At 41.9% G+C, this 13,812-nt stretch overlaps 2 protein-coding genes across 21 annotated transcripts in view; both read right to left on the bottom strand.

Annotated features, from left to right (window-relative positions):
• LOC127006558 (transcriptional adapter 2-beta-like) overlaps positions 1-5,653 on the bottom strand; it is a 36,852-nt gene extending 31,199 nt beyond the window's left edge. For 5 of the 7 annotated variants that reach the window (XR_007759630.1, XR_007759632.1, XM_050876554.1 and 2 more), the window contains exons 1-2: positions 5,268-5,333; positions 5,063-5,160 (exon numbers count right to left, since the gene is read on the bottom strand). Coding sequence is in view for 3 of the 7 variants with exons in the window: in XM_050876554.1 (XP_050732511.1) it covers positions 5,063-5,160; positions 5,268-5,274 (105 nt within the window). In the remaining 4 variants the exon portion in view is untranslated. Of the gene's footprint in view, positions 1-5,062; positions 5,161-5,267; positions 5,335-5,355 lie in introns of those variants that run through there. The other 2 variants (XR_007759631.1, XM_050876553.1) reach the window with 2 other exon arrangements.
• Positions 5,654-6,579: 926 nt separating this feature from the next.
• LOC127006556 (protein phosphatase 1 regulatory subunit 12B-like) overlaps positions 6,580-13,812 on the bottom strand; it is a 162,392-nt gene continuing 155,159 nt past the window's right edge. For 13 of the 14 annotated variants that reach the window (XM_050876533.1, XM_050876539.1, XM_050876540.1 and 10 more), the window contains 2 exons: positions 11,245-11,373; positions 6,580-10,028 (listed from right to left, as the gene is read on the bottom strand). In XM_050876533.1, the coding sequence (XP_050732490.1) occupies positions 11,245-11,373 (129 nt within the window). In that variant the 3' untranslated portion in view covers positions 6,580-10,028. The remainder of the gene's footprint in view (positions 10,029-11,244; positions 11,374-13,812) is intronic. The other variant, XM_050876538.1, reaches the window with a different exon arrangement.

The raw sequence follows: 13,812 nt of genomic DNA, 5'->3' as shown, positions 1-13,812 counted from the left end.
GTCTGCACCTAAACTATAGTCAGCTAAGACGGGGCCAGCTTGGGGAGTTCCCTGGCCATAGCGCTGCCAAATCTCACTTAATGGAAACAGAATATCTGATACACTATTTCAAATTGGGGAGGCGGTGGCTGCGTGATGACGACACGTTCAGGACAACACGGGTTCGCGCCCTGCCCGGTGCCATAAGCTAGGATTTTTCAGCCACCACTGAGTGGCCTAAGACTACCCACATGCTGTCCAGAAGACCACCTATCAACCCGGACTCTAGATTCTAGGATCAAAGATGAGCTCCGGGGGGCAGCATCAGCCACTGAAAGATGGCGCCACTTTAAACACACTTGCCTGCGCCACAACGGGCTGGGGCCGACCATCAGGTCCTATCAAGAAAGCCTACCGGCACCATGGGTGAAAAACGTAAAAAATAAATTTTAAAAAAATAATAATAATAATAATAATAATAATACATAGATAACATATGAGGAAGAGAGTGATGTATTGGGGGTGATGCAGCAGTGCTGTGAAGAGGTTCGAACCCCACCCAAATTGACTTATATTGGTGTTGGACAATAATGCCATAAAAGATGGAAATATAGCTATAGTGCACAATGAAAATATGGGATAGACATGCCAAACAAGGAGTTTACCAAAGAGACAGCATCAAAAAGAGCAAAGCAGTAATTATAAAGCAGTGCCCACACTCTTGTCACACAAAAAAATTAAATAAGTGACCCCAACTTTACAAACATTCACACAAAAAAGTTTTACTGAAGAGTGCAAACTACCCATTGCTCACCTAACCAATGCCATAACAATTTTTTACATGAGGGACTTTTGGCAGGAGGTGTCAGGGGAAGACCACCTGTAAAGTGTGTCAATAGAGTGAACGAGTATTGGAGCGAGAGAGTTGGAAGTAGCAGGATTGAGTGTGCTGAGAGTGAGTGCCAGAACAGGGAGAAATGGAGACACTTCTGCCATGGCCACCCCCTGGAGGGAAGTTCCCATGAGGGAGCAGGGCGTCGGAGATATAGACAAATAGATAGGGAATTTTGTTGGCTGAGGTTTGCATTGGAATGCAATACAAGAAACAACACACACAAGAACATCAAAATGAGAATATGTGAAACTTCACCTATTTCATATGTTGGAGCAATCTCCCACCAACTTTACAGTCTTAACTGAGAGAACACTACCTTACCTAATAGTAACCTGTTATGAAATGGTATCCTATTGCTGCTAAGGATAGTAGCCTGTCATGACCCACCTGATGCATAAAGCCCCCCAAACCCACTTAGCTAGTGGGGGTACCTCTTTGGCCGATTGGTCAGAAGATTAGCTTCCTGTCTGGCCAGTCACGGATTCGATCTCTGACACCAGAAACATTCATTCCACCTTTTCCAGATCTGGATTAATTTCTCTTGCGTTTCATGACCTGTAGAGGTCATATGGATGATGTGGAAAGTGGAATTTAGTTCATTGCAAACCTAGTATAGCTGCTATGGATAGTAACCTATCACTGCTGAGGATAGTGTTTTATCACAGCTAAAATAACAACCTATTGCCACTTCATTAATTGTGCAAATCTCAGAAAAAAAGCACTTGGAAAATATGTAGAATACTGTAACCCATTCCACCAGCAGTGCCAGCAACAGCACAGTGGGAAGCGTTATCTTAAACAATGAAAATTACCAAATCTAACTTAACGTGATCGCCACACTGCCAAAATGCGATGTGCTAGACTCCACTCAAACTTCTACATTTTAACGTTCCATTAATTTTCCACAATCTATTAGTTACAGCATTGCATTAAAAAAAAAAAAAATATATATATATATATATATATATATATATATATATATATATATATATATATATATCAGGGATAATCTTAGGAATAGCGGCTCCTAGCGGATGCACATTTAGGGCACGGTATGGTGGTAATTACAACATTTCTAGCACGTACAACAGGGTTTTGACAAGTGGACAGGCGTGTTTATGTCACAAGGGGTGTATATTTCCACGCTGGCCTCACGATTTTTACTAAGTCTATTGTAATTGTTTCACGAGCGCTTTTATAGACAGACTGAGCCTCATAGCTGCCTTGCAGTGCACCATAAAAACTAGTTCCTAAGCCAGTAATATCCAGAACGTACAAGGATCATTACGATATCGGACATAAAATGCCCATACGAAACAATGGTAATAGTGGGGGTTACGTTCCTGGACACTGGGAAAGTTTGCCTATTTTGGGGATTTTGTTACTCTAAAAAAAAAAAATAATAATAATAATAAAAAAAAAAAAAAAAATAAATAAATAAATAAATAATAATAATACATTAGTAGGTCACGGAAGCAACAAAAACACACGTTCTCATTTTATTCAAATTTGTTCTTCATCTGCGTCGGCCACCATCCCTCCTCACCCTGCTCTCCGGTCACCAGCTGCTCCCTTCACCTGCACCACTCCGCCTCACTTGCCTCCTTCCTCTTCCTTTGACTACCTGTGAAGGATGGGGTGAGGATAGAGCGGGTGAAGATTCAAGACGCATTTAATAACAGTGACGCATCAACAAAGTGATGATGGTGAGTGTGAGGATGTGTTTTTCTTGTGTCAGTGACTTACAAATGTAATGAAGCAATTCTTTCTTTAGAAAACTTTAACTTAAAGGAATTATCTTTATCACCAATAGCACAGGTAGTCAAAGGAAGAGGAAGGAGGCAAGTGAGGCAGAGTGGTGCAGGTGAAGGGAGCAGCTGGTGACGGGAGTGCAGGGTGAGGAGGGACAGTGGCCGACGCAGGTGAAGAACAAATTTAAATAAAATGAGAACGTGTGTTTTTGTTTTTTCCATGACCTACTAATGTATTAATAATGTTTCATCGATGAAACTCATGTTAAATCAAACATATTGCGTTAGTTAAACGTATCTCCTTAAATATCAACTCGTGTTAAATCAAAAATGCAATATTTAAACTCGTGTTAATCGCGAGGTGACTGTAATGGCGCAAGTATTTGTATTTTAAAATTTTAAGTGACTACATTCTTGAAATATTACTACGCGGGGTGTATCGCTGCCAGGCTGTCACGTAGCAGTCTCACTCTCAGTCTTCCTTCCATGCGCCACCATGGTGGACAGTACATCGACACTCAACGCTTCTTTAGTCTCATGAAAGTATTATTCTACTACACCTCTCAGTAAGTGTTAGCTGACTATTTAGCCTCTTTATTGGTATCCCTCAGGAGGCACACTGCACCACCAAATAACCTAAAATTGAAGCCCTTCAATACCACCATATGGGAACAGTGACACGGGCGTGTCACATGGGATGTGCTGTACACTTAACACTCAACAGCCTAGACAGCATTATTTTGAGAGCCTGGGAACCTGTGGGTAATGTGGGTTTTGGGTGTGAGAAGGCAAATTGACTGAAATATGGGCCTCAAAAATTTCCCTAAAATCGGGAAAAGTCCCTAGTCCCGAAACTTTGAGTAAAGTTTCCTAAATGTACCTATTGTCTTTCAATCCACCAGATTCAAACAGTGACACGGGCGTGTCACATAGGGTGCGCTTATTTGGTGCTTCGTGGGCCCATCAAGCTGTGAAAAGCACGCGCCTCCAATATTGCCCCCACAAGAATAATAACCTTTCCAAGGTCTCACATACTGTTGCACTTCTCTAGTTTTACTGGCGCATCATACATGTCGGGGTGTTGCCCCCCCTGGTTAGCAGTGGGGGTTAAAGGGGGTGAAGCCCCCCGTTAGAGGTTAGGTTACGTAAAGTTCGGTTATAGTAAATTAAATATGTTCCCCACCACCAAAAAAAAAAAAAAAAAAAAAAAAAAAAAAATTCATGGGGAGCCCCCCCTGCTAACCTTACTTTCGAGACTAGGGAATTTTTCTTAATTTAGGGATTTTTCTAGAGAAATTTTGGAAGCCCATTTTCAGTGATTTTGCCTCCCCCCTCCCCCCCAAAGCACCAGTTCCCCACAGGTCCCCAGGCTTGTGTTGAGGGTAGGGGGGGCTGGGGTGGAGCCGCTATTCCTAAGATTTACTGATATCAGAAATAACCTCGCATGAGATGCCTAAGTATTTTAATAAAATACAATAATATAAGAAATAACCACAAAATGGCCTAGTATTTTAATAAAATTCAATAACGTCAGAAATAACCTTGCGTGAGATGGCCTAGTATTATGACAATGTATCAGTCATCAGAGTGACAACTATCAAGTTAAAATCTAGCAGAAGTGTCAACCATTAGAATGGGGTGTAATTCTGTACATGGGGACGATGTGACAGGATCGCACCCCATCCTTGGCCATGGTATTGACACATAGATAATCAAGAAAATAAGGAATAGACGTTATAATACAGGCAGAAAAAAAGGCATTGAGCTTCATGAGCGACGTCCAGGTGACAGGACGGGACCGCGCCCAAAACCCGTCACACCGAGGAACGAAATATAAAACGCGCGCCAAACCGACACCAACAAGCCCCGAGTGACAGGCGCGGGGCGAGGCTCACCACCAACACCACCACCTCCATCAAACACTGCAATGAAGGAAGTACCAGAAAAGCACAAAAATGCTTGTTATAAAGTCTATAACCCCGACACCCTTAAAAGGCAGAGAAAGCAACGTATAAAGGTAAAAAGCGTTGTACTGACGAGAAATGTGAACAATTAAAAAGTGTATTAAATATGAAGGGAAAAGTACGAAAATATACAAGTTTAAAGTCTGTAACCCCGACACACCTTAACAGAGCAAAAGGTCAAGGTAAACAGCGTTGTAGTACTAGCGATATAAAAAAAAAACCGCCAATGAAACAGTCCAATAGTTAGAAATAAACAAAAAATACAAGTTGAAAAAAAGTTTAAAACCCCGACACACCTTAAAAGATAGCGAGCAAAGGATGAAGAAAGTGTCGTGCCAGTGAGGGACAAGACCACCGATACTCCCAAGACAACCCGACGAGAAATATAATAGTAATACAGCCCCAGCCTCCCGCGTCCCTGGCAGGCTGGGGGAGGTCAGGGAGGGGGGGGGGAGGTCACGTGACGCCCTCACCTGTAAACAGAGATCGAAGTCGTCGCACTCCAGACAACGCACCCTCAGTCCGTTGACATCCTCCTCGCAGTAATTACAGTGGTACTTCGCAAACGTATCTGCAACACACAGAGAACAATCGTGCAGTCATAAGGCCGAGAAAAGTGTTTGGGCTGGCGCGGTATAGCAGGGTATGGCTCGGGGCCCAACACCACACGTCCCTCACCCGCCATTTTGCCGCCTGTCCGCTGGTGACGTCACGGCCACCGCCAATATACACACTCCCGCCTCGCCAGGGCACCTCCTCTACTCACCTCGGGCCAGGGTGTGGTGCTCGGCCTTAAAATCAAACCCCTGTCATAATTATGGGAAATATGTCGAGGGAACGGGCGCTCTTGGGAAATATACCGGAAAATGTCCTTACTGTACGAGAGCAGGATCGACGCTGAGGCCGCCCGCTGCCTGGCGCACGATCAATGGGTCACGGCCATAGCTGCTTGCTTTTCCAGTTTTGCAAATATTCGGCAATTTATACCTCTTCCTGTACGTTCTAGGCTAGTTTGCAGCTGGTTACAGGGTGATGTTTATGTTTGAGTCCGCTTAATATCAGTAGAACACCATGAAGGGCACAATGGGCATCCCAACCCGTTCATGTAGCTGGGATTTATCTTACTGTTTTCCCAACGTTTCTTTTCTGTCACCATGGCACTTACGTTTCTTGATTTATATAAATACATGAGTGTACCCATCGATCCCAGTGGACCCAAGTAAGTACCCAGAGAGCCTCAGCAGCGGTAGTATACGAGGCGTCCCGAAGTCGTGTCCAGCCTCGGCAGCAATATTGATTAGACCTACTCCGGTATTTTCGAGATTATTGTCGCGAAAATCCTGTGCCGTTTTGTAGAATGCCTATATCCCAATATGTTTCGCCCTCATCATGTATGTAAAGCAAATTTATTATCAAGTACCAAGTATGTACTCATTATGGTCTTTTTTTCCCAGTTAGCTAACTCGTTAGGATAGTGTTCCCTATATATCTCCTTGGTTTGTCCTTTCTTTCCATTCCTACTAAACACCTAGCTTAAAAACGTGACTTATTAAGTAAACTATGAATGGAGATGGTTGTATTCCATTTCATTGTCGTTCCTCGTATTGCGCGGCATTAAACTCACCGCCGCTCTCATTTTGGCTACGTTTCAGCTCATATGGATGAACTTTACTGTGAGAGAATGGAGCCACTTCCTAATTTCATAGTTATGTATATAATGGCTAATTAGACATCCCAACCATTCACCAGTCTAGTTCACACATTTTTTTCCAATGGCTAAATTTTCCTGTTCCCATATGGCTTTTATATAGATAAATATTCAACCACCCAACAACTTACCATTCAAGGTGACACTATTTTTCTAGCATATACGTCCTTCAGACGCTTAGTCGCTTGTATCTCAAGTCTTCCTAGATCAAACTGGCCCCATCCCCCCTGCAGCCATTCCTTGCCCGTGTTGGTGATGCAGGTTGATAATGAAAAGCATACCATAACTATAAAATATCTTTATTTCTTAAATATTTGCTATAATTATGTAAGATTTCAGAAAAAAAGTGACTACCATCTATTGCAGGTAATTACAGACAATGTGGCAAGACCAATGCAAGGTGATCATCTTACAAATTTCTCATGGCAATCCAGCAACAGTGATTACCAAACAGTGTGAATCACTGTACCTTCAATGACAGCAATTAACAAGAAAAAGGCACTTGATATAATTTCTGCACTGTCACAAAGATGTCCTAACTAAGAAAAAAAATTATAGACAATACTCTTTATCATATATTTAAACAAAAAAAGAAATTATGTACGTTTTATGGAACCAAAGCAAATTCTTTTGAGTCTAATACACATGAAGCTGACAAAGGTAATCTGTTTGACTAGGCTCCACTACAAAACCTCCCTCGACTGTCTGCCCCAGGACGCCCCCGAGCCTGAGTAGAGCTTGGCGGTGCCTGGAGCAAGCCACAAGGGATACAAACTTGGATGAAAGTTGAATATTTCTTCTTAGCCAACCTTCATGTCAGTTTACAGATTTTCCTTTACACAGAAGAAAAAAATTAAGGCAATTTTATACAGCAAGCTACATATTTTACACTTTCTAAATTACAACAGCGCATACAAAGGCAGGTCTTTACAGAGTTACACCAGCTCATCCTCAATTCATGATAACAAAGGCACAAAATCTCAATGGGCAGTCACAGTCAACTGGTAAGCATCACACCAACTCCACGCTCAGCTGTTCAAGGGCCACGAGATCACTATGCTCAACTGACAGGAAGATGTTTGACAATAAATAACGTGGCAGCAAACCCTCACTCAAATGGACAGCTTCATGGGGCCAGAATGTACATCCTGATGCCCAAGCTGGCAGTTGTACAAATCATCCCATCCTCTCAGAGAATAATTGATATGCATATCTAGCCCAAGTCACACTTCCAGTCTGTCATATCTAAAAATAATGATTGAAATGCAACATACTCAAAGAAACAATATTTTATTTAATATTAATGTAAAAATATGTTGTGCTGAGAGCATTTATTGGTCATCTCTTGCTGTAGGAAGTCCTTTGATTAAAGTGATATGTAATTTATATACATAAAGAATCATACATTTTGATCTGAAGATGTTATGTCTTATAAAAGCCTCCAAAATGTTAGGTGTCGGGAATTTACAGTACATACATAGCTAAAGGATATGTTATAATTTGGGTCCACAATAAGCCAATCTATTCATGTAACATTACAATACACACTCACTATCAACTCAAAAGACTGTGACTCCTGTGGCAGGGAGTGACAGATCTCACTTCACAGTACTGAATAACAATCCAGCCCAAGATGACAGAATGCTGCTGCTGTTTAATATTGGGCCATTGGAGTGAGGGTTCACAGCACAGCGCCTCCCACGGCCCCATGCAAGGTGGCAGTGAGGGCGTGACCAGCTAAGGCACAAAAGATTGCTCTGGTGTTGTGGGGGCAGAGAAAAACACCGCTTGAGCAGGCCTTGTCATCCCCTCGGCAGGAGTTTAACATTACGTACAGATCAAGACCTCAGCACCATAGTTCCTCTCCAATGATGACACGTGAGGTACACTTCCTCACTTTTAAAGCTTAAGATTAATAGGATTTGACACATGAAATCACTTCCACCTCTCGTTACTATTTGTTCTATACGACTAAATGCATGTAACTCTCTTGCTCACAGGAAAGTCACTTAATAATATATGAACAATATATGAAGAAAACATTGAAAATTAACTAAAGTCTGAATGTCACACTTAGATCTAAGGGAGAGACAGCAAATTGTTTTAGGATTTCATTGTAAGTAATGGTGAGTTTGAAGGTTTTGCTCGTTTGCACATTAGGAACAAAACACTGCTTCTATAAACATACAATATATGAGTGACAAAAATATTTCATATTAAAGAAATCTGTTTCACTTCAGGACTGACCGTACTGTAGTTATAAAATTTAGTGACTGAGTGAATGCAACATTCCACTTCTCAGAATTACTAGAATAAAGATGATGCACAATATTTAACTTTTAAATAATGCAAGATAAAACTTTGCATCATATTACAATAATAATTTATGGCAACAAATAATTTAAGTACCCAAAGCAAACCAATGTTCCAGTACTGAAAAAACTGTGACAACCCTGTCATGGTGGTGTGAGCAGGTCAACACAACACAGACGCAGGCCAACAACACCTACACCTACTGACAACAACAAGTCCTACTCTTATGTACACCTGCAATTCAACAAGTGATTACACTCCTGCTGCTGCTCTACTGAGTACAGCCACTCCTACACACTGCCAGTGCTGGACTGCACAGTGCAAATACTGGATGACACACACAAAACAGAAGCACAACTGATCTCAGCCACAGACACTTCAGGCTTGGACATATAATTTTTACACTAAGCCAATCAGCAGCAACTACGTGGTTTTCTTTCAATGGTAGAATAGTAATAACTGCACAAAGGCAAAAGGATATGAGAAATATATGGATAATGCGAAGCTTAGACAACTGGGGCAGAACACACAAATACATTTCGATAACTTTACTGTTTTCCTGGCTGAGGTTTAAGATGGGATCTGATGGCCAGGTGCATCAGGGCCACTACCTCACTCCCAACACTGGCGCACCAAGCTGTGCGGTGCCCTGACACTCGGCACTGCTGCGACGCAACCCCAAGTGTGGACCTTCATTCACATTTCTGAGGCTTACACACAGGAAATAGACTTTGGGTGGCATTCTCAATGTCTCAAGTGGAATCCCGAACACTGGCTCTGAGGAAGACTACCACACACCTCTTCCTTGCATGAGCCAGCATCCCCCAGGCCCGGTGGGGGGCGCCCTGCCCTGGCCGGGCTTCTCCACCAGCAGTGCCAGCAGCTGGTGAGGCTCTTTACTTAACTCTGAACAATGATTTCACCAATAAATATTTTGAGAGGAGGGTCAAGCAGCATATCAGGTGCTCTGCTGTCTTGCTTAAGTACTTGAAAAGCAGTGCTATTGGGGAGAAACAATGTGGTTACCTGATTCTAGTTGCAAGCACACCGACACCAACACTCAAGCCGCCTTGGTCACTGCTGTGTGGCTAAGAATGGGAACTGCAATGAGACCCTAGCATGCATGCTCAGGGTAGTGAGCAAGCTGCAAATAACAGCTAACACAATGTCTCAACAGTTTATACATCTCCTACTTGGCTTGCAAGACTAGCCCAGCTTTGTGGGCAGCCCAGGATAACTCCCTGGGTTATTGAATGACTGGGTGACAGACAGTCCAACCCAGGGCAGGACTGCTGACTGTGGACACAGGACATCAGAGGCTGGAGGTGGTTCTATTTGGAGAGCTTACTGATGACACGAATCAGGGCCCCATTCTCATCCTTCAATCGCTGATTCTCCTGCTTCAGCTGTTCCATTAACTGAAAAAAAGGATACATTATATTAAAGCAAACTATTGTCCATTTGTAGTAATATGTGTCACCCTTGGGAGATCTAGGAAAGAGTACTGGGAGTTGGCATCTACTGTGCTGAAGGATATGGAGTCACCTTCCCTTGCTACTCCTACTGTGACTGACATACTGAGCTGTGGGATTATATCTGGCAGCTGTTCATGAAATCAGGGAGTTCTCATGGTAAAGGGATAACTCACAAAGAAACACTAACACCAAGAGGTAGCAGCTGTGAAAAGTTAGGGCAACACTTCAAAGACAGTAGCAGAAGTAACAGAAACAGTAGTAGTAGTAGTGGCTGTAGTAATTGCTAGTCACCCCAAAGTAAAACAAAACAAATAGTCTATGGACCTGCATGCATGAGCTAGTATAACTAGATTCAATCAAGAAAATTCCATGCTGCAAACAAGAATCACAAAACAAGAAATGTAAGAGTAAGGAAAGAAAGATGATAACTAGGATTCATATGATGTAATAAATTTGCACTATAAACACTGACAGAACAGTTATTGAGCGTCCATTTAATAGGAATATATGAGAAATTCATCTCTCATATACTGAGTTAAGTAAACACCGACATTAGATATTTAATCATAATTCTTGACAATTATATTAAAATCATTTAATCACGAAGCTACAGTGGATGGATGTAGTGTGAATCAGCCACTGGCAATCACCTGCACAAGCCACCAAAACCCACTCATTCACCTCCTGATTACCAGACACAAAGCAGCCCCCTCCACACAACTACCATACACCTGACTTTCTTGGTAAATATTGAACTGCAGTCTATTTTCACTGCTTAAGTAAGTTTCTCTTTAGTTACTGTAGTAAACACTAAAAGCAGCCTTCAGCTCATAAGCTGTGCTCTTCAAATGTAGTTTTGCCTAACTCAACAATAAAACATTTAATAACTTTGGGCAAATGGTAGTTGGGAGAATGGACAGCCAAGTGTTAGGCAGCCACACAAGGTGAAGGTAAGTGTTTGACAGCAATGTGACAGACAAGCGAGTGTCATGATAAGCAACACAATACCCTGCACACTAAGCCTGTAACGCTGCCACTCTGAACACAGTGACAGTCCAAGGCCGGGCAGCACACATGCGCAGGCAGTGTGGTCATGCTGGTGGCGCCACACACACGAGGTCACACTAGCGTCACAGTGACCACAGCTACCCTTGTTTACCTATTTGCTCAGGGTGGCCAAGCTACCCATGCCTGACGTAGCTGAATTGGTCAATTTGGACACCACGCGAGTCAAGGCTCTGTTTTCAGCCTTCAATTTCTCATTTTCAGCCTTAAGTTTTTGCAATTGCTGTAAGAAAGGAAGTTTCAGTTCAGACTAAAAGTTGGAACAAGACTCAAGTTCATGGTTAATCTGAACATTAGTAGTTCCTGTCTTTCATGCTCTTTCTTTAACTGATGCTGAAAGGTTATTTTTTTCAAGCATTCTGAAAACATAAGCATAATATATTTTGATACTTAATAAATGCTTCACCTTTCATGCAGAAGCCATGGCTCACATTCAGCATTGTTAGCAGCATGAGTCATCTAGTTACAGGAAAATAAAGGGAAAAAAAGATACTTTTGGAAAAGCTTTGGATTGACACTCACTGAAAAATGTGAGAAAAATATACCTTATGCTTAATACTCTAAAGAGCCTGGTATTAAAAGTATATGGTTTCTGCCTGCTGTTGCTGACACATGAACCAAATTAAGCTCAATCCCTACAAACACAATGGCTGCGTCTAGACTGAAGCCGGCATAGCCTGTGAGGGAGACGCATTGTCTTGGCTAGTGGGGAGCACCAGCCGCCTACAGAGTGCGTGGCTCAGATGCTAATCAAAAGAAAAGAGCTACAACTCTTGTAACTAGGACAGCCAATAAAAAACAATGTATTCAAATAAAATGAAGCTTGCAGCTGGTTAACTATGAAATTGTTCAGGTAAACATTTTAGGTATTGATGAAACACCTGAAAGTGTTGAACAGTATTATGAAAGTGCTGATGAAAAGGGATAGTGGCAGAGCTTAGCAGGAGTGGTATGGGCAGGAACTGAAAAGGGATGAGGGAAGGAAGGTGTGCAATACTAGTCTTTCTGAGAGTATGAAGAGGACTGGATGGAGATGATTTAAAGGTAATGTTGATGATGGGTAGGACAGGCATCATGAAGTATGTGTTGGTGACTAAATGGGGAAAGAAAAGGTAAGATAGAGATGGAAAATTTTGGGAGGATTTAAGGCAGTGTTTGAAAAGTAATGGGAATGAATGAAGAACATTTGTGTCATCGGATATGAATGCAAAAGGTGAGTGTGTGTGGATTGGCGGTGTGGTTGGAAAGCGAGATCTTGCTGGAATAAATGAGAATGGGCAATAGCTTGTGGAAGATGTGTCCAGTGACACATCTTCCAGCAAAAGGTGATTTACAGGTATATATGTGCAAGAGAGAAGGAGAGGAGCTTGATAGATTATATAGCTGTGAAAAATAAGTTGAAGCAAGATGTATTAGATGCAAAAATTGAAAAAAGGTTCAGAATTAAAAGAAGAATTGCAAAAGGAAAGAGTGACATTTGATAAATATTAGAGGTAATGAAGGAAGACAAATGGGGAAATAAAGGAGGCATGGAAGAGACATTATGAATTAGTAATGAATAAATGTGGAAGAGAGAGCAGAAGTGACCAGTATGGGAGTAGGGCAACCATATCAACAAGGGGAGGTGGACAGGGGTGAGATAGAGGAGCCAATCAAGAGGTTAAAAGTAGGAATGGCTCCTGACATAACAGTATTAACAGTATGTAAGTAGAAATGCTGATATATGAGGATGTAGATGTGGAGTGAATGTTATGGATACGAAATTCAGTGTGGATGCATAGTGAGGTGCTGGAAGACGATAAAACTTATCATTGTGCTACATGCAAGGGAAAATTGAGTAGGAATGCATGTATAAACTATGGGGGAATAAGTTTATTCAGTGTACCAGGAAAGGCGTGTGGAAGGGTCTTACATGAGAGGACGCCGAAAATTGATTAAAATAGTGATGAGCAAAGGGGTTTAAGAAAAGGGAGGGAATAAGTGGACCAGAACTTTGCACTGAATATGATAGTTGAAAAGTACATAGAGAAAGGTAGGAATCTGTTTGCTGTTTTCATGGAGTTGGCAAAATCTCATAACAGGGTTGACTGAAAGGGTTTATGGGATGTCCTGAGGGCACCTTCTTGAAGGGATCAGAACTTCATAAAGGGATGTGTGTGTCTGTGTGAGTGAATGGGGAGCTGAGTGAGAGTTTTGGTGATAAATGTGAATGTGAGACAAGGGGTGTGTGATGTCTGTTCAATATTTACATGGAAGGTTGTTGAAAGAAATAAAAGCTAGAGGAGGAGATTTCGGTGTAAAGACAAAGGTGAGAGGTACAAAGTAGTTCTTGGTAGCAGACGATACAGTATTGTAAGCAGAAAATGAAAGGATGGTGCAGATGAATGGTGATGAGTTTGACAATGTGTAAAAGAAGAAAATTGAAAGAAAATGTAGACAGGGGTAAGGTAATGGTAACAGGGCACAGAGCAGACCACTGATTTTGCAATACCATATGGAGTTAAGGTAGAGAGTAAGACAAAGTTGGGGGAAGAGAAGATGGAGAAAGTGACAATTTGAATATTACTTAGGGAAGCTTTCATATAAGTATGGGAACAGGGAGGGAGAGAGCAGTGAGGGGCAGGTAGGTAATAGGTGCAATGGGGAGAGCTATGAGATGAAG

Source organism: Eriocheir sinensis, chromosome 33, assembly GCF_024679095.1.
Source record: "Eriocheir sinensis breed Jianghai 21 chromosome 33, ASM2467909v1, whole genome shotgun sequence".
In the NCBI taxonomy this organism is placed as follows: domain Eukaryota; kingdom Metazoa; phylum Arthropoda; class Malacostraca; order Decapoda; family Varunidae; genus Eriocheir; species Eriocheir sinensis.
The sequence above is the reverse complement of the archived record's forward strand: the minus strand, read 5'-3'. Positions and strand labels throughout refer to the sequence as shown.